The 25107-nt window shown below is 39.8% G+C and overlaps 1 protein-coding gene across 1 annotated transcript; it reads left to right on the top strand.

Annotated features, from left to right (window-relative positions):
- Positions 1-804: 804 nt before the first annotated feature.
- On the top strand, positions 805-24053 carry CCL28 (C-C motif chemokine ligand 28). Its single transcript, XM_045565872.1, has 4 exons — positions 805-868; positions 8498-8590; positions 16321-16447; positions 21651-24053. Exons 1-4 carry the CDS (start codon positions 805-807, stop codon positions 21841-21843), a joined length of 477 nt encoding a protein of 158 aa, XP_045421828.1. The 3' UTR covers positions 21844-24053.
- The last annotated feature ends 1054 nt before the right edge of the window (positions 24054-25107 follow it).

Below are 25107 nucleotides of genomic sequence, written 5' to 3'. Positions count from 1 at the left end.
TGTCCCCAGAAACTCATGGTTTCCGTAAGCTACTTAAAAACTCTGATTCCTTTATGCAGAGGTTCTCACCAGAAGTGTTCATCCGAATCACCTATGGAACTTTAATTTTTTTGGAGACAGGATCTCGCTCTGTTGCCCAGGCTAGAGTGTAGTGGCATCATCATAGATTGCTGCAATCTCAAACTCCTAGGCTCAAACAATCCTCCTGCCTCAGCCTCCCCAGTAACTGGGACTACAGGAGCCCGCCACCATGCCTGGCAAATTTTCCTATTTTCTGTAGAGAGAGGGTCTTGCTGTATTGCTCAAGCTGGTCTCCAGCTCCTGGGGCTCAAGTGATCCTCCCACTTTGGCCTCCCAAAGTGCTAGGATTATAGGCATGAGCCACTGCACCCCGCTGGTGTCTTTATAAAATTCAAATGACTGGTCCCCTAGCCCAGAATTCTGGCTTATAGGTTGGGGGCATGGGAGAAGATTCATGTAGATTGATTTTTTTTTTTAATGATTCCCAAATTATTCTGATACACACCTCCAACTCACAACGACCTTGCCAGCTGCCAGATCACCACCTACGTCCCCTGACGCTCAGGCAATGTGAACACAAGTTGGGAGCTTGACAAGTCAGGCCAGATCCTGATCTTAAGGAAAGAAACATGAGAAATGATACCCTGAGCCCTTCCCAGGGCGGGGCTACCTGGCTTACTTTTCCTCCCCGCTCTTTCTCTGCACCCAAGAACACCTTTAGCCTCATTTCCTGATTGTACAGCTTCACCTGCTGTGCTGTCAGAGGCAGTGGGGTAGGCAGGAATGCAGCAGACAGGACTCACTGTCGTGGCCTTGGCTGTCTGTGTGGCCCTACACACCTCGGAAGGTGAGTCGGGGCGCTGGCCACGTGGGCCTCCAGTGGAAGGGGGGGCCTCCTAAATTGGGGCTGGAAGGAGTGAGAGGGGGCAGGAATCTCTGTCTCTTCAGGTAGGAATTTCCAATTGATTTCTGATTATCTACAAGAGTACGTCATAGGTTTTAACACTAGAGCTCCAAGAAATTTGAGGAAGAAACCTCATTTTAACAGGAATATCAGTAATTTGCCACCTGGAGGATGAGGTGCAAATTTTTGAGCACAGGTGTAACCTTGAGCTTTGTTTCATTTTCTGATGACCGTATCTTAGCAAATCCCAAGCCTGAGGTTGGATAAAGCCCTATTATTCCTCTTGTCTCCACCCTTACCCCAACCTGTGAACTCAGTGTGCACGTTCCTGGAGGAAAACACAGACTGACCGACTGGGTTTTAGTTAAGTAACTGCAAATTTCCTGAGCAAAGTCAGCTCTGTGGCTACTGAAAACTGAAACTTCAGTCTGATCTTCAAAAAGGGAAGCAGGATGAAGATTAAACCACACAAATTATACCGAAGAGAATTTAAATTGTGAGTTACTAGCATGTATATGGAGATGGTGACTGCATATGGACTGGAAAGAATCTATTCTGCGGTAGCACTCCCTACTGTATTTAGGAAACCCTAAACAAAAAGCACTTAACACTTGACTGATGACTCTTTTCCATTGTCATCTTTTCTTAACCTTCACCCTGAACAAATTCTCTAAGTCCAGAGCAGAGGTGGGATATCAGTTTTGTTTGGTCTGCTTTTTAAGAATTGAGCCAACAGTTTAAAGCCAACAGACTTCACCTGCACATACTCATACATACATACATACACACACACACACACACACACACACACACACAAACTGAATATTAAAGCATCTCTTGAAAAATCAGATCTGGCAGCAATGGTGCCATGTACACTGGCAAGAACTGGCTGAAGCAGATGAGCCTCCGTCTTTCTCCTCTGAAGTTTGCTGTATTGTAGTAACTGGTTCCTGGAGGCATTTGTTTGTATAGTGTACCAATATACTGGCTTATATAAATAAAGGAAAACATCTGGATAACCTTTTAACTTCTATCTATCTTGTCAAGATAAAGATAAAAGTTTGTAATTTTTTATGTTTCTGTAACATTTTTCTAGAAAAATTCACCACTGACATTTTAGGACTCACTTTTACTGCTTCTCAAAAGTCTAACTGCTAAGGCTTTACCCCTAATTTTGGCAACTCCATCTCGAATTTTTTATATAAAGCTTTGAAATAAAGGTGTGCCTCCCTTCCAGCTTCCTGACCTATTTCCAGCTGTCCCACAGTAGCAGCGGCCACCGCTGCCTGCCTATTGGAAAGGAGGCAGGGAAGGGTAGGCGGAAGGGGCAGAGGGTCGTAAGGGAGGCTCTGCCATACCCAGGATAAAACTTCACATGGGACTGAGTCCTGGTAGAGAAGGTGGGACAGCAAAATGCAGAGGTATCTGAAAAGGTACTGCTGGTGGTGATTAAAGAAAGGGAGCTGAGAGATGCAGCAGTAGCCTTTTGGTTTAGTCTTGATGCTTTACCTAAAGCAATTTGTCTGAGAAGCTCCAATCTTCTGGCATTTAAAAATAAGTGATGTTGGGTGAAAATACATGAGGGTAGGCCTGAGAACAGTTGTAGAACCGAGAGGGGCAACATCACTGCTCTCCTTAGCAAACTTCCATTCCAGTGTCCGTGTGTGCCAGGTGCCCTGTGGGAGGCACTGAGTGATTCAGGCTCCAGGGACGGGTGGAAGACCAAGTGGGGAGGCTGGGAGGTGGGAATGCTCAGCAGCGCAGAGAAGGGAACAGGTGGCCTTGGCGATTGTTGCAGGATTGGGGAGGGGATGGGGAAACAGCCTGGCCCAATTTGGGATTTGGGGAGATACATTTTGTTATTTCAGGCAGAAAACTGTTCCATTATCTTAATGATGTCTTAAGTGGCTATGTTGATGTGATGGCTCAACAATTGGCATTCCCAAAGTGTTCTGCATAAATCAGGAAGCAAGTGACTTTATCCATGATTAAAAGCCTTGGATTCTCTCCAAAGGTAGGGCACATTCCACATCTGCTGACATGGCTGCTGGCTCCCAAGACTCAATACTGAGTCCATAAACATGTCTATCATCCTGTTTCAGTGGCCCTGAGCCAGAATATTTAAAGCCACAATCTAGACTAGAGCTTTGTGGGCGTGGCTGTTTTTACTGTATATTAAGACCACTTGTGCCCAGCAGATTTTTTTCACTTGATTAATCATTGATAGCGGTATATCTGAACGGTGTATCTGTTCAACACAAATAGTCATTTCTTAAAAATCTGCATCATTCATCTTATAGACAACATATAAACTGCTCAGAACAGTTGGGAATGTTAACGTTTCACTTATTCATTCATTATTAATCAGGGTCCTATCAAGAGACAGAAACCAGGCAATTAGAACAGGGACAGTTTAATATAACAAATTATTAATGATAACAAGAGATAGGCTAGAAAGAAAGAAAGATAAGTCTAAAAAATGTAGGAGTAGCAGATATTCCTATGGTTAAAATAGAGCACTCAAGGAACAGGGTTCACACCCTGACCCTGCCTAGCCAAGATCCAGACTTTGTTGGAGAATGCACCGCCATGGTTCACTGAATGGCAGAAAAGTCCCCTGGCAGAACACCATCTAGTTTGCAGGGGAAAGTTAGTTCTTCACGGGGAGGTATCTCATTGGAGGGAGGTACTCCGCTACTAACTGCCTGCAGGGTTGCTGCTAGCTGCTGTGCACCACAGAAACTGGAAGCCCAGTGCTGGAGAAGCTGCAGCACTGCAGGAGCTGGGCCTGCAGGAGCCTGCAGAGAGCACACTGGAGCCAGAAAGGAAAGCTCTCTTTTCCCTGCAATGTCTCTCCAGAGGCTGTAGACAAAGTTTAACATTGTGCTAACTGGCCAAAGGAAAAAAAAAAAAAGAAACAGCCCATCTCAATTTAGTAGAACAGGCAATTAAGGGTGAGTTTGTAGCTGAGGAGAAATAGACAAGATGCATATTCCACAAACACTTAATGGATACCAGGATACCTACTATGGGTCAGGTATGTGCTGCAAATTGGCCTCTGGATGTCTTTTTTGTTTCCATTTATTGAGTGCTTATTATTTGCCACTCCTGTTCTAAGCACTTAAATGTATGAACTCATTCAATCTTTACAACAACCCTATGAGGCAGGTGCTAGTACCATCCTCATATTACAGATAAAGGAATTGAGACAGAGAGAATTAAGTAACTTACTCAAGGCCAGCTAGTAAATGGCAGAGCCAGGACTTAAATCTGGTAGTCTGTCTCCACATGCTTAAGTACCATGCCATAAGGCCTCTTGGGATGTCTCTATGGCACAAAGTTATCCAAACCCCTTCAAGACTACCCCCTGACCACTCTGGTATCTATGCTGTGGAAGTACTAGTAACCAGATGTCTTTACAGTAAGATAAAGAAAAACCCCCATCCACTCTCCATTCCCCTAAACATTATCCCCGGGTTCCAAAAAATATCTGGGAGGACTTTATTTGGGCATAGCACGTTCATATATCATGGGTTGGTGATTCCTTTCTGCCCTAATCAGTGTCAACAATGGGCACCTTTGTAAGCATCTACAGGGTGATGTGGCTACATCAAGGTGGAAGTCCACCAGAATAGAGATGTGTTCCTAAGCAAACATATCCTTAACATTATGTTTAAGTATTGCCCTTCTTAAATTACTTTCAGTCTTTTTTTAATTTAAAAATTTTAGTAATTAAGGGTATATAATAGTTGTATATATTTATAGGGTATATGTGATGTCTTAATACAGGCATACAATGTGTATTAATGAAGTCAGGGTTAATTGGAGTATCCAATACCTCGAGCACTTATTATCATTTCTTTGTGTTAGGAACATACCAGTTCCACTCTTTTAGTTATTTTAATGTATACCCTAACTTAATGTTGATTATTATTGATTAGTCACTTTGTTGTGATTCATAGTCTTGAGACACTGCCAGCAGTTGAGTGACTCTTTCATGTCATGTTTATCTTTATCCTGCAAATCCTTTCTCCTATGGCATGTACCTTTCTTTAGTCTGTTTCTATTTTGCTGTGTTCTATATACAGTACCATTTCTAATAAGCTCCTAGGTGATGCCATTCCTGCAGCCCTGGGAACCACACTTTGAGTAGCAAGATCCTGTACAATACAGTCAAGTAAGAGAGGAAGCTGATTCACCTCTCTACAATAGTAGGATCCTTTCCTTAAAACCCAGAATCCAATTTGTATAACATAAATTTCATGTGTAGTGCTTCAATGTTGCACATCTTGTGAGCACTAGGAAATCTTTAGTGCCCTCCAGTGGCCAAAATTGGATCACAGCCACAACCAAAACAAGGGTTGACATTCCTGGCAAATCATCCATCCACTTAATACTGGAACTTAATACTGGGAACAATAATGCCAACCCCAAACCAACAGAATCAACAGAAATAATATGACAAACAATAAGACAAATAGTAATGCTTTTAATCAGATACTAATAACATCTTGAAAATATTAAATATAATGGACAAATGATTTATCATATTGAGTTGACCCTAATTACTTGAATGTGGAAGAATGTTGCTTCTGAAAAGCACTGTGGGCCGGGCGCGGTGGCTCACGCCTGTAATCCTAGCACTCTGGGAGGCCGAGGCGAGTGGATCGCTCGAGGTTAGGAGTTCAAGACCAGCCTGAGCAAGAGTGAGACACCCCCCCCCCAGTCTCTACTAAAAATAGAAATTACCTGGCCAACTAAAATATATATAGAAAAAATTAGCCGGGCATGGTGGCACATGCCTGTAGTCCCAGCTACTGGGGAGGCTGAGGCAGTAGGATCGCTTAAGCCCAGGAGTTTGAGGTTGCTGTGAGCTAGGCTGACGCCACGGCACTCACTCTAGCCCAGGCAACAAAGCGAGACTCCGTCTCAAAAAAAAAAAAGAAAAGAAAAGCACTGTGTAATTTTAGGTAGTTTGGTACAGAAGACTTTGACCAAAAACTGAGAATCTTATTTCTTAAAAAAAAAGTAAAAATATTTTTTTTTCCCCAGGATATTATGGGGGTACAAACATTTTGGTTACATGTAATGCGTTTGCCCTGCAAAAGCCAGGGTTACGAGGGTGTCCCTCCCTCATACAGTGTGCTACACTTACATTAGTTGTGGGTTTACTCCCCCCTCACACGCCCTGACCGGCACCCAATGAGTATTACTACCATGTGAACACTTTAGTGTTCATTCGTACCAATTTGATGGCGAGTACATGTTTTTCCATCCTTGTGATACCTCACTTCGAAGGATGGGCTCAATGTCTATCCAGGATAATATAAGAGGTGGTAGATCACCATTGTTTTTTGTAATTGAGTAGTATTCCCTGGTATACATATATCACATTTTATTAATCCACTCATGTATTGATGGTCACTTGGGTTGTTTCCACATCTTTGCAATATTTCAATGACATTTTAAGCCTTAAAAGTGTTTTTAAAAAATAAAAATAATAATAAAATAAGATGAAACATTAATGTAAGAATGCTTACATTAATGAAATGCTTAATGAAAGAATTCAATGCTTAATTCAGTTCAAGAAATACTTATTTAACACTAATGCTAGTCATTGTGCTATGTAGTACGGGTACAAAGATGCCCTGCGGGAGCTTGCAGTCAGTCATACAGCCTCTTAATTTCATATGTTATACACTAAGATATAGGAAAGCACAGGGTATTACAGATTCAAATGGGGAAAGGACAAAATTGGAAGGAAGGAGACAACTGAGAGACTCAGTAACCCAGAAACCAATTAATGAGGTCCTGAACTAGGAGTGATAACAGGGATGAGAGGAAACAGACCTGAGAAGTGTTAAGGAAATAAAATTTACAGGAATTTGTGACTGGCTGTGGGAAGTAAAGGAGGAAGATGGAATAACACATGGGTTTATGGCTTGGATAACAGTACATGGTGATTAAATAATAAATGAGATGAGAAAAGGAAAAGAAAAGTAGATTTAAAGTGGCAGGAGATGATGTTTTCAGTTGGGAATTTGTTGAGCTAAGAGTGCCTATGGGATATCCAAGTACATGTTCAACAGCAGTTGGATATATGTCAGAATATTTGGGTAGACATCAAATAGGGATATTTTGAAGTTACTAACATGGGCTGAGACTAATTTAAAACATTAGATGTGGAAAGTGCAGTAGGTTAGGGACAGAACTTTGAGAATGCTAACTGCTGAGGAGAGAGCGAAGGAGGAGGCATTCAAGAGGCAGAAAGAGTAATTTCTCAGTATTAGCATTAGGAGAGACTAGGAAACCAGGGATACCAAAATTTTCAAAGAAGGAATGGTTAAGTGTCAAATGCAGGAGGGAGGTCAAGTGAGACATTAGAAAAATGGCTGCTAATTGTAGGCATCTGGAAGGCAGGTTCTATGACTTACTAATTTTTGTATATTTTGATACAAGGCAGGCACCCAATAAATGCTTCTAGAATTTTACTGATATGGCAATCACTTTCTTTAGTAAAATAATACATTTCCTCAAATGATTCAAAATCAAAAACATTTGTATGAGGTATTGTCACAGGAATTGTCCCAAGAAGAAACATGTCTCCTGGTGTTGGATATTGTAGACATTTTCCCAAGGGAGCTCTTCCTTGACCTAACCCAGCCTAAATTTTCAGTAGAAAAATATTAACAGAGGAAATGTAGAAAACTTATCTTTCCGAGCAAAAGATAAAAAGGCAATGAAAAAGGATTAAAACAAAGCAAAAAGGATGTAAAAATAAGTGTAACAAATATTAGCCAAAAGGTTAATGTAGCAATGTTAGTCAGAAAAATATGATAAAAGCAAAAAGCTATAATAGAGGAATTTTACCGAGAGAAAAAAGATCACTTCACCAAAAAGCTGTACTCAGGGCCACGTGTCCAGTGAAGCAAGTGAGATGAGCGAGTTGCACAAATGCAGCGTCAGATTCTGTTTTTATTCAAAATTGTAGTATTTTATTAATCATGGATTTTTTTGCATTCAAATCTTCTCTTGATTAGAGATTTTTTTGAGGCACTCCTTTAAATTCTGCACCCGAGATTCATACTTCACTCTAATCCTGGCTGTGGACTAAGAGGGTACTTGTGGGCATCTGAAAACATAACTCAAAGTGATACATTATCGCAGGAAAAATCCTGACATAGTCCCAATAACAGTGGGAGATTTTAACATACCCGCATCAAAAACTGTTAGATCAAAAAACAAACAAACAAAAACAACCAAAAAAAAAAAAAAAGACTGGTTTCTAGGAACAGGTGCACAGCACAATTTTTCCCTGCTAACTCCGTGAGGCGCAGCCGCGGTAGGCCAGGCCTGGCCCAGGGCGGCCCCTGCCGGTCACCCTGACCCGGAAGCCTGACCCCCGGACGCCGGTGGGCGGGTGCCTGCGGCTCCCCCAGGTCTGACGCTTGCGGGCGCGGGGGCAGCCCGGCCGTCACATGCTGGTCCTGGGATTCCACTCTACCCTTCGCGGAGTCCTTGTAATACTTGGGCCGCTACTTTGCACGGGGCTCTCCTACGCCACGTGAACAGTCCACCCGCTGAGAAAAAAATCGCACCACCTCGCCAGTGGCGCCAAGCAGGTTTGCCCGCGCAAAGACGGAAAGGCTGCGGGATGTCGCCCAGGTAAAGGCCGAGAGCCACTCGTTCGTTGTTGCTGCCGCCCTGCGCCCCTCTTCGTTTTCTTCCTTGCGCACGGTCTTCGGCTGCGGTTCGCGTACCTGGTTTTCCTGGTTTTCCACTCCTAGCCTTTCTCGCTCCACGGCCGCCATGACCATAGACCCGGGTAGCGCGACAGCCGTAAAGCGCCACGACGTCGTGCTTTTCGCTATTTCTGTTTCCTCTAATTTTCCTTTTCCGGGTTTTTGAGTTGAACACACTTTTTGTGTATGTGGGTGTGTGTTTTGAATAAGTGCTTTTAAGGATACATTTAACTGTATCCCATACATTATAATAAATAGTACTACCGTTTTCCAAAATAAATATTTTGTGATTTCCTCTTCAACTCAACGAGTTGAATGCCTTTTTTGGTTTCTAAGCAAATTATATTTGTAAGATTATAAACATATTTACTTAGTGCTTAGATCAAAACTTTTAAACTGTTATTTTCCACAGGAACCCTATCTTCAAACGCTATATACGAATTAAAATAAGAGTCATAACTGCAGACAGTAAGATGATGCTATGAAACTTTGTGACAAAGTAGAAATTGTGGAGAAAATGGACAACTTAGAAAACGAATATATCAAATATCAAATATATCAAATATACCGAGGTTGTGGTTAGCCATGATCGTGCCACTGCATCCCAGCCTGGGCAATAAAGCAAGACCCTGTCTTTAAAAAACAAAAAAGATAAGCAATACCCCCAAAATAATAATAATCATAAAATTAGAAGGAAGAAAGAAAATGAATATATCAAAATAGACTCAATTTTTATATTTAAATTTCATATTTAGATTAAATTTAAAAATTTAAGAAATTAAATCCAACTTAAATATCCTTCCCTCAGACACCAGGCCGAGATAGTTTTAAAGGTTTACCAAAAATTGGAGTAATAGAAAATCCTTATCTTATACAAACTCTTTCAAAGAACAGAAAAACAGAGAAAGCTACCCAATGTATTACTGAGATTAATACAACCTTAATTCCCAAAACATGCAAAGGTATAGACTATGAACAGAGATTCAAAAATCTAAATAGCAAATCAAATAAAAGATCATATGAAAATTAATATGTTATGACAAAGTATAGTTTGTCCCAGGAGGGCAAGGAAGAAAGTAGATTAATCCATCATAGTAATTAAAAAATTATGTATTGATCTTACAATGGGTTAGGCACTGTTCTAGGCATTTAGCAAAGTATTAATAACAGATTTAAAAAGAAAAGTATTTATTTTCCAATCAGGAATTGAGAAGGAAGAGATAAAAATGTTTATTTACCTAGAAACCAAAGAGTATCTACTACAAACTATTACAACTAAAAAAGTCAAGCAAGGTTGCTGGATAAATCAACATAAAATAGTCAATAGCATTCTTATACATCAAAATTAGCTAATTAAAAATATTTTTTAAAAATCCCATTCACAATGCAACAAGACCTGTAAGATACCTAAAAGTAGATCTGAGATATACAATATTTCATCATTTTCTTCATAACGGTCTTGAAGGACAAAAAAAAATCTGAGTAGCAAGAGAGATAATTCCATGCTTATGGATGGGAAAACCATATTTTTCAGATGTTAATTATAAATTTGTTGCAATTCCAATCACAATTTCAAAAACTTTTGTAGAACTAAACAAGCTGACGTTAAAATTTATTTGAAAGGTAAAAGGCCAAGAGCAGCCAAGAAAATCTTGAAGAATAATTTTGAGGACTTACTGTATCATGTATCAAGATTTATTTAAAAGTACCTTAATTGAGACAGTGTGGAATTGATCAACAAATAAAGCTTGGAACAGAAGAGAAAGCCCAGGAACAGAACCATGTGTATGTGTAAACTTGGAGATTTAGAGTGTCTACACATCAATGAGACAGGGTGATTCTGTTAGGGAAAGAACAATCCTGCCAGCAAAAGTCTGTTCTGTACTAATATAGAGCAGAGAAATCAATATATTTTGGAGTAAGCATTAACGGATTTATAAGCATGAGTTCTCTTAAATAAATAAGGAAAAACCCTGTTTAAAAAAACCTGGCAAAAGAGGATTTGGCAACTCAAAGAGCAAATTTGAATGATCAATAGCTCGCCAATAGGGAGACACAAATTAAGCCACATTGAGATTCCATTTCAACCCCATCAGATTGGCAAAATTTTAAAGTGACATTATAAAATGTTGTTGAGGATGTGCAGAAATGGAACTCTCATCCACCACAGGTATCAGTGTAAATGGGTATAATTATTTTGTAGAGCAACTTGACAGTATCAGATACAGTCAAAGATAAATACATCCTACAACCTAACAGTTCCACGTATGAGTCTATTTTCCTTGAGCAGTAGTTCTTTAAGTGTGTTCCAGGACTAGCATTATCAGCATCACCTAGGAGGTTATTAGGTATGCAAATGTTCAGCCTCACCCAGACATACTGAATCAAAAACCTAAGGTTGAGGAGGGGTTTGATTCTGATGCACATAAAAGTTTGAGAACTCCTACCCTAGAGAAATTCTCACACAGCCCCAAGAAGACATATAGAAGAGCAGGTATAGTCAGACATTTAAAAAAGTGCCAGAATGTCTGCTTCAAATCCCAGCCCCACCATTTCTTGGTCCTTTGATCTCGGGAAAGTTATGTAAGTTTTCTGTACATTAGTTACCGATCTGTAAAATGGAGATTAATATAGTTTCCTTCTGCAAGTAGTTGTGGTGAGGATTAAATGAATTAATTCACATATAGCAGTTACATTTGTGTCTGGCACAAGTAAGCACTCAATAAATGTTGTCTCATTATCAGTAGGATGTTTATTGCAGCCTTGCTTATAACAGTAAAGTATTTGAAACAGATTATTTAAAAATAAGACTGAAAGCAAACATGAAAAAAGATTAAAATTAGTAAAAATTGGGTGATGGATATCTAGGTGTTTTTATTATTCTTGGTACTTTTCCCTGTGTTTAAGTATTTCCCAAGAAAAGTAGTAAAGTCATCATTTACATATTCACATCTCCATTTCCACAGAAAAGTCTTAGTTTAGGCGAATTAAGATATGTTGATTTTTTTTTATTTTTTTTTTTACTAGGGTCTCAAGCTTTAACATATGTTGATTTTAAAAGTTTCCATAGAAAGGTTACTGAACTTGTGTTATTGGTATAAAATATAAGGTTATCTGGTCTCAAAATACTTTTTATGTCGTCTGCCTCCAGATTGCACTTATAAATTCTATGTTCCAATCAAATTTGCATAAATCTATCTTTGTCTATATTTTTATCTTTACATCCACCATCTCCTCTACGTTTGCTGTCCTATTCAAATTCTATCCATTTTTCAAGTCTTCAGCTCAAATGCCACCTCTTTGATAAAGAAGTACCTGAGTCTCTGTTATAATTTATATCTTCTACCTCTCAGTGTTCCAAACACTAATTCTATTTATTACATAGTCTATGACACATTCTGCCTTATGTTAGAAATATTTTCCCCCTACTTTATTTTACTATTCAGAGGCAAGTCATCCTTTTTAATGGAGCAAAGGTTGATGCAATCTCAAAAATGTCAGAGCAAACCAATTCAAATATGATTCAAATCCTGATTTCAATTCACTGAAAACATATATCAGATGCTACCCATGGAACCCCTATGGTCTCAGCTTCACTACCAGTGAATAGAAATTACTGTCTGAGTCCCCATCTTCTTGCCTGGCAGTAATTGCAGAGTTTTCCGAGATTCTCCAATACAAACGTTCTTGATAATTCTCAAATTGTGGGTCCTAGAGAAGGGTCCTTTCCCTCTAAGAGGCTAGGGGAAGGTGATCTGATAGGGTAGGGAGACTGGTTTCTCTCTCATAACTGGAGCCCCTACCTGTAGCTTTATGGCACCTCAGTTGGGCAGCTGCTCTGGGTCCACTCCATACCCACTGGTGATTGCCCACTTCTTCCAGAGGGCTGACCTTACTGCCTGCTTCTTAGGCCAGCAGGGAAATGCATCTGCTGATCTCACCACTTTTCAAAGGTAATTCCTAGGTGAATCTGTTGGGCCATGTCCTTCCCAAAGCAAATGGGTACCTCTAGGGGGGTTAGGGAAGGAGTTGGCGGTAGATCAGGTAAAGCTTTGCAGTACACTTCAGATCCTTGCTCCTTTATAACTCTGGACTCTGCTGCTTTCTCAAGGCCACTCTGCAAGACTTCTCTCTTATTTGCAATAATTTTCACATATTTCCCTCTGGGAGTACCCCTACTCCATCAGACAGGTCTGTGTTTGTGTGTGAACTCCAACTCTGGAACAAAAGCCGGTTATTTCCCATGATATCCCTGGCCTCATGCAGTGGTAGCACCAGGGTGGTCTTTGCTGGTAGGCTTTAGCCTCCACAACCAAGTAAAAGTGTCATCTGAATGAAAACTATGGAGATTCTGAGGAAATGTCACATAATCCTCTTTTTCAGCCTAATTGACGCCATGAAATCTCACCTCTATAAAACTTCTGGAGTCATAATTGAAATCAAGGGGAGTGGCTGATCATTCTTTCAAACTGGAAATATTCTGACAGTTAGGAGGCTGCACAAAAGAACCTCTAGGGGGTGATGTTATCTAACAGAACCTTACCATGCCTAGTCCAAACTATCGCGTTTACATTCTTCGTTGCCTAACTCCCTGTGCGCTCAGCCCAGCACCTCCTGCACCATTGGTGATAAAAATCTTGCCAGGTTAAACATATTTTGGTAGACATTTAGAGGGTCTGTAATGTTTTGCTATAGTCAACAACTGTTAACCTATTCTTGTGACTTGTGTGAGTCTTTTTGAAGGTCAAAATTCCAGAAGTACAATTATGGTGGGCCAGTAGATATCAGGTTCCATGGGTTTGACCTCAGATTCTGTGAGATACACAATCCAGACAAGCATTCTGTTCTCTTCTACCTCAGTGTTCTGAATATGTTGTTCTTCCTGCTTGGAATGTTCCATTCTCCTTCTCAATTAGGTGAGTTCTGACTCCTTTAAAATTGAGTGCAAACTTCATGTCCGATGCCTGCCCTTCTTCCCTAAGTGGAGTTAATTTCTATGTTTTCCATGTTTCTGAGTTGGATTTCCATAGCACTGTATCCTTCCAAGAAATTTTGGAGGTTTAAAAAATTACAAGTGTTGCATGGTAATCGACAATGTTCCCCCTCTAGATGTATCACTGCTTATAAATTTGGGCATATATATTTCCATATCTTTTCCTCCATGCATGTATGCATAGACTTCTCTCCTAGTACGGCTTTTGCTGCACTCCATAAGTTTTGGTATGTTGTATTTTTGTTTTCATTTGTCTTGCTGTATATTTTAATTTCCCTTTTGATTTCTTTTTTTGACCCAATGGTCGTTTAAGAGTGTGTTGTTTAATTTTCATGCACTTGGGAGTTTTCCCATTTTTCTTTTGTTGGTAATTTCTAGTTTCATTCCATTGTGTTCATAGAAGATACTTGGAATTACTTCAGTCTTCTTGAAATTTGTTAAGACTTGTTTTGTGGGCTAACATATGATCTATCCTGGAAAATGTTCCATGTGCACTTGGAAAGAATGTGTAGCCTGCTGCTGTTGGGTGAAATGTTCTGCATGTCTGTAAGGTCCATTTGTTCTAGAGTGTTGTTCAAGTCTGTTTGTTTCTTTATTAATTTTCTGTCTGGATTATCTGTTTGTTCATTACTGAAAGTGAAGTATTCGAGGATACTAATGAGACTGCTGTCTAGGAGACAGCACTTGTCTCGCTATTTCTCCCTTTAGGTCTCTTAAATGTTTGCTTTAGATATTTAGTTACTCTAATGTTGGGTGAAGATATATGTAATTATTATATCTTCTTGTGGAATTGACCCTTTTATCAGTATGTAATGACCTTCTTTGTCTCTTGTGACAGCTTTTGTCTTATTTTGGTAGACATTTAGATGTCTCTAATGTTTTGCTATAGTGAACAACTGTGTACCTGCCCTTACGACTTGTGTGAGTCTTTTTGAAGGTCAGAATTCCAGAAGTACAATTATGGTGGGCCAATAGAGTTGTATTCTGAGCATTTAGTTCCAAATTTGTCTCCTCTACTACAGCCCCTTGAGGACAGGGACATATTATTTTTTATTTTTTGTATCCCCCAGTGACTAGCATTGTACCTGAAACATTTTAACACCTCAATAAATATTTGTTGAATAATTGAATGAATAAGTGAATGAATGAATGAATGAATGAATGAATAAAAAGTTTTGATGCCCAGAGATCTGGTGAGTCAATAGATAGTTTCAATTTCATATTCAGCTCCTTTTCTTTTCCAAAGCTGTGAGTAGGCCTGATGTTTCCATGTGGTCAAGGCATGGATACAGAGATCTTCTCCTAGCCCAAGGGCAGGTACTTCTGCTGTAGAGGGGCTAACAATTTCTTTTCTTTTCTTTTCTTTTCTTTTTTTTTTTTTTTGAGACAGAGTCTCGCTCTGTTGCCCAGGCTAGAGTGCCGTGGCGTCAGCCTAGCTCACAGCAACCTCAAAGTCCTGGGCTTAAGCAATCTTTCTGCCTTAGCCTCCCGAGTAGCTGGGACTACAGGTGTGTGCCACCATGCCCAGCTAATTTTTTTCTATATATATTTTTAGCTGTCCAGATAATTTCTTTCTATTTTTAGTAGAGAAGGGGTCTCGCTCTTGCTCAGGGTGGTCTTGAACTCCTGATCTTGAGCGATCCTCCCGCCTCGGCCTCCCAGAGTGCTAGGATTACAGGCGTGAGCCACTTCGCCCTGCCTAACGATTTCTTTTAACCCTTGATTTAAGGGCTAACTTCTGCCTGTTCTTATGAGGCTGCCACCTGCAGCCACACTTAGCTGTAATTTCATTTTTTTTTTTAATTCAGCACCCACTTGGTGGAATGGGAAGCATGGTAGAATACTGTGTCCTCATGTCATGTAGCAATTTGCATGTACATGTTTTCGTATGGAGTTTAGATTTTCTTTTATATTTGTTTTGCCTTTATCTCCGTAACATAAACTCATCCTTAACTTGACCTTCTGTCTCAGTCACTCCCCACTTTAATCCATCTTGCTTGTTACTGCAAGATGAATTTTTCTAAAACGCTTCTATTTCAAATCTTTAGTGGTCCCTATTTCATAAAAGCTAAAGCTCCTTAGAATAACATTCCAGGCTTCAGTGGTGTGATCTCAGTCTGTCTTTTGAACCCTGTCTCCCATTACCTCCCAGTCAAAGTGTCCTATTTTTCTCTATGCACTGAATGTGTCAGGCACTTCCCTGAGTCTGGAAAAGTGTTCTCCATTTTTCTCCACTCATCCAAATTCTTAATCCAACTAAGTCCTTTCCTGTGGGGAGACTTTCAAACCTGCTGCAGGGGCCCATGTGATTGCTTTCTTCCAAACTGCAAGGGACATTCTGTTGGCCTCACTCCTTTCATCTTTGATCAGTTTGCAACCCAACTAGCATCACTATCTGCAGCTTTTTTTTTTTTTTTATCTCTCTCACTTGTTTTGTTTCTTTGCCTAAATTTACATTTTATCTCTCACAGACACAGTTTAAGTTCCAAAAGGTCATGTCCTGCCCCAGGTCTGTATTCCCAAAGCCCTCAGTGTCTGCCCCTTGCTGGAGTGGATTAACATTCTGTTTTGCTGAAATCTTTAAAATGAGAACCATGCCATGCCAGTGTTGTATAAACTGTAAGATTTATAATAACATTTCCTTTCTTTTCTTCTTTTAGCCATACTTCCCATTGCCTCCAGCTGTTGCACTGAGGTTTCACATCATATTTCCAGAAGACTGCTGGAAAGAGTGAATTTATGTCGCATCCAGAGAGCTGATGGGGACTGTGACTTGGCTGCTGTCATGTGAGTGCTCTTCAGCAGGGAGGTCTAAACCTACACAGATATTATTTCCCTGGCCAAAGAACAATAGGTTGGAAAGGCTTTACTTGATACACAACATACAAATAATCATCCAAGCAAGGAAGGGGAGGGTAAATATCCTGTCCTTTGGGCTCCAGGCTCCCTGGAATAAATACACAATTTCTCTGCGTAGGGATGTCCTGGGCCCCGCGCCAGCTGTCTAGCTCCCACCGCTGCTGTGTGTGGTTAGGGCTGCATGCCCTCAGCCACCAGAAAGCGTTCACGACTTTCCTAAGCAAAACCAGGGAGATTCTGAGTGAAAAAAACAAAACCCAAAACAGAAAGTGACTCATATTTCATGGCTTAAACAGTAACTTTTTCCAGGCCAGTCTATGGGTTGCTGTCATTTTTACTCTCTGAATTCATCAGGAGTGCATTATAAAGTTCCAAAACAAGTGTGGAAATGTTCTGTACCCGTCACAAGTGTTATCTGCAATACAATCACAAATGCCTTTCTCTGCTTTTGATTCTGGGGTATTGGCTCATGGTGAACCCTCCCCCTCCCACCCTGGCTCAGTTATTGAAACGTTTATATTTATATGTATTTAACATCTGTGCAGAGGCTTCAACATCTGAACTGCACTGGTATTTAGCAAATCTGGATTCTGGCAACATTGCTGTGAGGAAGACATAAACTATCTCCCCATCACACACAGGAGAAAGCTGTGCCGAGATTATACAGTTCACCTGGTGTCATATAGCTAATGAAGGGCAGAAATGGTATGTGAACCTAGGTCTCTCGGATCAGAATCCTATACACCTCCAAGGTCATTCAAAAGGGATGGTGGGACTAACCATAAAGTGCTCCCTCCAAACTCCATTGCATTGGAGGTATCAATGCAAGCTGGTTTGAACACTTATGGCTCCAGGTGATGCTAACGAGCCATTTGGTGCACCTTTCTTTGGTCTGTAAATAAGCACATCGCTTCTGCCTGAACTCCCAAGTCACTCATAAACCTCCTTATTCATTCAGTGAATTCAGCAAATATTTATGGATCAACAGTTATGGGCCAAGCACTGGTCTATGTGCTGGGGATGCAGCAGAGACAAAATGGGCTCTGCCTGCCTAGAAAACTCTATCCAACTGAGTTCTGAGATGATCTCCAGGATTTAAGAAACACTGTTTTTTTCCCTGTTCAGAGGGATCTAGCCACTAAATATTGAGAAACACTTCTTCACGACAAGCTTTCTTAAATGTTTAGAGGAAGAGCTTATAAGATGTCCATTGACAGACTTTCTTCAGGTCAGGAGCTGTGAACTCCCTAAAATTTTTGTGTATATGAGCATTTTTCTGGGGGGAAATTCCATAGGTTTTATGAGATTCTCAAAAGCAGCTGAGATCTGATAAAGTTTTAAAACCACACTCAGGGTCAGATGTTGGGGAGGTGACAATTCTTGGTCCAAACTCTTAATAAGTGTGAGGGTCTATGTGGGAGAAGGGAGAGGATGGAGAACTCTCTCAGCACCGCCTCAGTTTGTGCCACCACCTGGATCCAGGTGGTTTAGTCACTGGGAACCAGCGTAACTGTGGCAATCCAGGGACTACGTACTAACGAGGTGCCTTCTGAGGGGGGCTTCAAGTTCCTAACCTCTTTGAACAACTTCCTTAGTATGTGTCTGGCCAGGATTGTACCAGTCTTTTATTTAGTGAACACTGTTGGTAACAGTTGGAGAGTGAGGCCAGGCACAGTGGCTCACGCCTGTAATCCTAGCACTCTGAGAGGCCGAGGCGGGAGGATCGCTCGAGGTCAGGAGTTCGAGACCACCCTGAGCAAGAGCGAGGCCCCGTCTCTACTAAAAATAGGAAGAAATGATTTGGACAGCTAAAAATATATATAGAAAAAAAAATTAGCCGGGCATGGTGGTGCATGCCTGTAGTCTCAGCTACTCGGGAGGCTGAGGCAGTTGGATTGCTTGAGCCCAGGAGTTTGAGGTTGCTGTGAGTTAAGCTGATGCCACGGCACTCTAGCCCAGGCAACAGAGAGAGACTCTGTCTCAAAAAAAAAAAAAAAAAATAGTTGGAGAGTGAAAATTCATAGCCAATTTATGGATAGACATGCTGTAGGTAATTAGAAACATCTAGATATCTGTGTCAGGTGGACACAACTGAACTAAATCTGCCTGATGTTGCTCTGGCTGCTCTCAGAAACACAGAGTTTTCAACTCCTCTCAATTCCTCTCACCTCATTGGCATATGTCACCTCAGATTAAAGGAGGCTTGAGAGCTTGTAAGGGCTCCGGTGGGTCTCCTAGGAAGACTTGGAGAAAAAGCCATAGGAAGTTTCTGTGAGTGTATAAGGATAAGAGACAGATTCTGGGAGTTATCAGGAGATGCTATTGGTAACAGAATTTTCAGAGAAGTTTCTTTGGGATCAGCAGGTGTGAGATAGCGATATGAAAGACATAGGAACAGAAATGATGTCTCATTTAATAAAAAACATGAGTCTTCATTTTAAAAAGAATTTAATTTTAATTAAAGAGGAACTATGAAACCAATCACCTGGATCTAAAAATATTTGCTTTATTCAAACACAATTTTGTAAACTGACCTCTCTGTACTGATAAGAAAGCTGAAAAATACAGAGCTGTAACCTGATCTCAAATTAAATTTGACTCTAGTATTTTTTAACCATAAACTACAGATCCTCTCTGTTGTGCTTTCTGACGTTCAACATAAAGACTCTCTTGTTTTCAAATTGTTTTACTACATAGCATATCTTTATTTATCCAACATGTAGTCCCTTAAACTTGACTGTGTATGAAGACTTTAAGGTTTGAGAAAAGTATTTAAGATGCAGAAAACATTACTAGCATTGGAAATATAATTCCAAAGTAGCATGCGTTATTAATAACAATATAAATTAACTTACAGTGAACTCACTCAGTTTCTTTTCCTTTTTTGCCTAGAAACTGGTCCTTTGTTTCACACCCTATAAATCATCATTGTAATTTTTGATGCCTGAAACAAGAGTTTTCTTGTTTAAACCCCTCTATAGTGGACTTCACCAATGATCTTCTGGATGCTTCTAAACATAAAGACAATGAAAAGTTGTTTATCTTGGGCAGAAGGCTGAGCTTTCTTGAATCATACAGACATTATCTGTTGGGAAGAAAATGTGGGGCTTTTAAATAAAGTTATCTGGGAGGCTTGAGTAGTTTTTCAGATGTAGTTGTGAGGAATGGGTAAAGGAATAAAGTTTAGGGGAAATTAAATGTGTAATGTTTATGGCAAGGCCACCCCTCTAGGTCCATTGGATTGTCTCCAGCTACCCTCCTGTGGGTTAAAAAAAAAAAAGTCAGAGGATTACCCTCATGATTTCTTAGAGTCAAAACGCTCCACCTAGAAATTCACAATTGGAAGAGTGGGGGTTAGTGCCCATCAGAATGCTATGGAGTTGAGCATGGGGGAGGGAGTGTGAAATGGGCTACCCTACCTCCTTTCCCAACATTACACTATCTGTATCCTGATGTAATATACATGGGAATAAGTAGTGGTTGACACAGTTTTTAAATTTTAAGATTCTAAAACATCATAACATCTCAGATTGGGGAACTGTGTTCTGGTAGCTGATTTTTTTCCTTTGAATTACATTGAGAGGCTGAGACCTCACCAGTAGGGCTTCAAAAAGAGCCCCACATGGTGCTTGTTGCCTGTTTTTCTAGGGTCCTTTACCTCTTTGAACCCTTTACCTATATTTGCCCCATCTAGTTCTCTCATTTGGCCCTAGTGCCGTTATTTTAATAATGCAGTTGAGTCCTAGTTCTCTCTTGTATAACTCATAGGCTTATCTACATGTCACTGAAATCTTTATCTGCTCAGGTTCTTGCTGATACCACAGGGAGAGGAGAGAGTTTTACTTCTCTGGAAAGGTTAGGAGCTTCAACTCCAGTTTTTTTGGCTTTTGTTTTTTCCTCTGTAACAGTGCTACAGCCAAATTTTTTCCTATAATAGCAAACCAACAGGCCATAGTGAGAATTAGCTTTTCTTTTGAAGACCTCTCAATCTAATACACTTAGGGAATGTATTGTCCTCTTATTAAGATGCCCCACTTTTTTCAAATTACTATTCCCCACATGCTGGCTTTATTATGCTAAAGTTCATTTACACCTTTCCCCATTTTCCCCCCCATTTTAGGAGTCCCCACATTTGCTGGTAATGATTCCACTTAGGCCATTTGGAAAAATGGCAGCCTACTTCTCATCTCCCTGTTTATTCCCTGAATGACAGGGTTAGGGATTCCAATTTATCGGTACAGGACACGGAAACATGGCATATGTAGAGCTAGCAGGATTTGCGACATTTGATAAGAGCTAATGGCCCCTGATGGGGAATTAAAAGTCACAATACCTTTTGTAACAAGAAATTCTTCGAGTTACCAGAAATTGTGGCTGCTGCCCTAAGGTTCTCCCACCCCTAAAAATAAAATGAAAGCAAATTCTGAGCTTTGGAATAGATTTATATTGTAGTAAAATGTTAACATATGCCTAGAGTATTTTAGTTCATTGTTTTGTTGAAAACAAAACCAGACTGTCCTTATTTTGAACAATTTTCACTTCGTATCTACAATGAGTTGCCTAATTCCTACTATGAATAAGGCCTTTTCAACACATTTCTAGACTATTCCTCCCTCAAGGAGCATAACTCCAGTAGGAGAGACAAGTGTACTCGAATAAAAGACAGAGTAAACTAAGTACCTGAAGAGTGACTTCTCACCATGGAGTGACCCTCACTATGGAGACTCAAGGGGAAGAGAAAAGGACATTTAGCTGAGAGGATCCAGAAAAACCTCATGGGGAAGGATATGTTTGAGATGGGCAGTGAGGATGAATTAGTTTCGTTGGGTGAAGCTTGGGATCAGAGACGAGAGTTGTTGTCACTCGGTTTTTATTATTGTTTCTCCCCTCCTTCGTCTTCATCCAATTCCTTCTCCTCTGCCTCCTCCACCTCCTTTTAATACTTTCTGCTGATGTCTGAGGACCCACAGGCAGCAGAGTAAGTAAAGTCAAGATTGAAACTTGTGGTGCTCAATTTTAGGATTCAGTCCCTAAGAATATAGAGTCCAAAAGCGGGAGCTGCCTATGAGTCACTGAGTTGTTATTTATTTGTATTTTCTGTGAGTGATTTGTTTTCTTCCCTCCTTGGCAGCCTTCATGTGAAGCGCAGAAGAATCTGTGTCAGCCCACACAATCATACTATTAAACAATGGATGAAAGCTCAAGCAGCCAAAAAAAATGGAAAAGGCAACCTTTGCCACAAGAAAAAACCCCACAACAAGAGGAACAGTAACAGGTCACATCAGGGGAGACATGGAACATATGGCCATAAAACTCCTTATTAGAGAGTTTACAAATGAATCTACAAAGACAGTTCTTCCAGTGAACTTGGCCATGGTTTGTTATAAACTTATCACCTGAATTTTCCTTAGTGGCAGACAACAGGGCAAGACAAAATATTGGTTTTAAAAACTGAACAATTGCATAGTATGCAAAATGTAGCCCATAATATACACTTAACTGAAAAGTGAGATGGAAAGATAATACTTATCTTCATATAATATTTTAAGAGGACTATGTAGATACAATTTCTCCAACTTTTTTATTACGAAGTTTTCCAAACCTATAGAGAAATTAAAAGAATGGTACAATGAACACCTGTATATCTCTCATCTAGAATAACCATTGTTAATATTTTGATGCATTTGCTCTCCCTCTTTTCTCTTTGTATGCGTATCTGTAAAATATTTTATACGCATATATAACTTTTTTGCTCAAGCATTTGAAAATAAATAAGTTGCAAACATCATGACACTTCACCCCTAATTTCTTTTCGGTTTATAACTTGGCATCCCCCAAGAATAAACACATTTTCCTATGTAATCACATTGTCTTATGCCTAAAAAATTAACAGTTTTACCATATTTATATATATATTCAATATTCAAATTCCCCCAACTATTTTCAGAGCATTTTATATAGTTTTTTTCACTCCAGTAAGCAATCACGGTTGACATACTGCAGTTGATCATTATATTTCTTTAGTATCTTTCAATCTAAGAAAATCTCTCTGCTTTTTTTTCCCCCCCTTTCTAGTCTAGGCCAGAATCTGTTTCACATTCTGGGTTTGTCTGATTGTTTTCTTATGATCAGGTTCAGGTTTAACATTTTTGGTTAAGAATTTCCTATGCGAATTTGTATACTTCTTATTGTGTCACTTAGAGTTCATGAACATTAGAGTTTATTTTCTAAATAGAAAAGTTTACACTGACTATCACTTTAAAACATCTAATTTGAGTAGCTACTGTTTGGATTGACAGATTCTGATGCTGGAGGAAAAAAAATGTCTGCTTTGCTCCTTAGAACCTTCTGACTTCCAGTCAATTCTTGGAGCAGCATTAGTTAGGGGTGCAGAGTTCATTCCCGTGTGGGTGATTTTACACTCTGCCTGAATAAGGAGTCAATATCTTTTAACTCCTAACCCATTTTCCCCACACGCTGTGAGTTGATTCCTATTGTGCCATGCCTCTTTTGGCTTCCTTTTTGTCTACAGAGCCTTTGAGATACATAGTAAGAGCTCAATTTTATAAACAGCCAGCAGAGAGCAGGGGCCAGTTTACCAGGTGTCAGGTTCCTCAGCCTCCCTGCTGGCTAGTCCCAGGCAATGGTGTAAGGATGACTTGGAGGTGATAATGGGACACACAGAGGTTCTGAGCCTGATGTAGATTAAAATACCACTAAAATTGGCCTTTTTCTCATAACTCTCATTGACACTAATTTAGCACGTGATTGATTTCTTCCCACCAACAATCCTGCAAGCTTTGTAGTATTAATATTTCTACTTTATGCATAAGGAAACCTGAGGCTTTTAGAGATCAAATGACTTCCCCAGGGTCACATAGTAAGTAGTAGGGACAAGCCTTCTTAAAAAAGTATTTAACGGAGTTGCTGGCTAAAAAAAAAGTATTTAACGAAATATGAGAGTAATGTAAAAATAAATCACAAGTTTAAAATTAATCATAATAACCAACATGAATAAAGAAATGAAAGTATTGGTCTCTAATTCTTTCAACCAACAAATTATTTTCAATTTTGTCTCTTCTAGTCCAGATCCACAATTCTACACAAAATGCAAATACCTTAAACTTTGTCTGAGGATAGTGTACCTGGTAGATCAGATTCTTAAAGAAATTCCATTTTATAGGGTATCACATGTGCTTAGTAAAACATTGTATCACTGTTACTATACTAGGTATTATTATAGTACTATGAGTAAATACTATTACTGTACTATGCTACTGTATTATGAGTAAATTACCCAGGTTAATCCCCTACATTTTCTTTTTTAAAAATGACGTTTTTATTGAAGTAATACAGGTTTGTGATAAAAGAAAATCAAAAGTACAGAGGGATTTATAATAAAAATAGCATCCTACTACCCTAACCTCTCTATCCCCAGACCTACACTTCCTTAAGGCGACCTATTGTAACCCTTCTAAAAGTTTAAGTTCTAGCGATTACCTCCATAATTTCAAATTAAATGCTTAAAATATCATTTCTTTTGTTTATTGATTTGTGGCAATATCTATTGCCTCCTTATTACTCCCTATGTCCTTCCCATCTCTCTCATCATCCTAGGGCTTGAATTTTATTACTGTTTTTTGTCTTTGTAACTTTGAATAATATAACCACCTTGTATTTATTAATCTTTATGTAAGATATAGATAATGCCCCATACTCTTTTCTTTTTCCTCCTATCCTCCCATCTTCTATGTTGTGTCACATCAACTACACTTTTTTTTTGAAACAGAGTCTCATAGTGTCACCCAGGCTGGAGTGCAGTGGCACCATCATAGCTCACTGAAGCCTCAGACTCCTGGGCTCAAGTGATCCTCCTATCTCAGCCTCCCAAGTAGCTGAGACTACAGGTGCACAGCACCACACCTAGCTAAGTTTTCTATTTTTTGTAGAGATGGGGTCTCACTATGTTGCCAAGGCTACATCAGCTGTACTTCTACATTTACATGCCTGATGTTGATAACTGTAACTCTGTACTGTAATAATAATCATCTTTCATGCTTTTTTTAAAGTAGCAGGGTTTCCCAACCCTAGCACTACTAACTTCTTGGGCTGCATAATTCTTTATTGGGAAGGGAGGTTGCTCTCCTATATGTTGTAGGTGGATCAGCAGTATCTCTTGCCTCTACCCACTAGATGATGTCCCAAACTGTCTCCAGCTATTGCCAAATGTCCCCGGGGAGGGGTATCAAAATCTCACTACACCCCAGTTGAGAACTACCGGTCTAGAAGAAAAGATAGATTTTAAAATTAAAAAACAATGTAGTTGCAAAAATTCTATGATGACTTCCATAATTTCCTTCCCTGGTATACACATACCTCCCAAACACTAATCTAGGTGTTGCAGTGAAGGTATTTTGCATGTGTAATTAAGGTCACAAATCAGTTGACCTTAAGATAGAGCAATTACCTGGGTAGTGGTGACTTAATCACAGGAGTCCTTTAAATCTGGGTCTAGGGGTCAGAGATAAGGAAGTCAGAGAGAGCCAACGCACAAGAAAGATTCAACATACCATTGTTGGCTTTGAAGA

The sequence above is a fragment of the Lemur catta genome, chromosome 12 (assembly GCF_020740605.2).
Source record: "Lemur catta isolate mLemCat1 chromosome 12, mLemCat1.pri, whole genome shotgun sequence".
Lineage (NCBI taxonomy): Eukaryota > Metazoa > Chordata > Mammalia > Primates > Lemuridae > Lemur > Lemur catta.
The sequence above is the reverse complement of the archived record's forward strand: the minus strand, read 5'-3'. Positions and strand labels throughout refer to the sequence as shown.

Coding starts and splice junctions, on each gene's coding strand:
- CCL28 (XM_045565872.1), top strand. CDS start 805: ATGCAGCAGACAGGACTCACTGTCGTGGCCTTGGCTGTCTGTGTGGCC. Junction 8,591..16,320: donor GGCTGCGGGATGTCGCCCAG/GTAAAGGCCGAG, acceptor TTCTTCTTTTAG/CCATACTTCCCATTGCCTCC. Junction 16,448..21,650: donor TGTGACTTGGCTGCTGTCAT/GTGAGTGCTCTT, acceptor CCTCCTTGGCAG/CCTTCATGTGAAGCGCAGAA.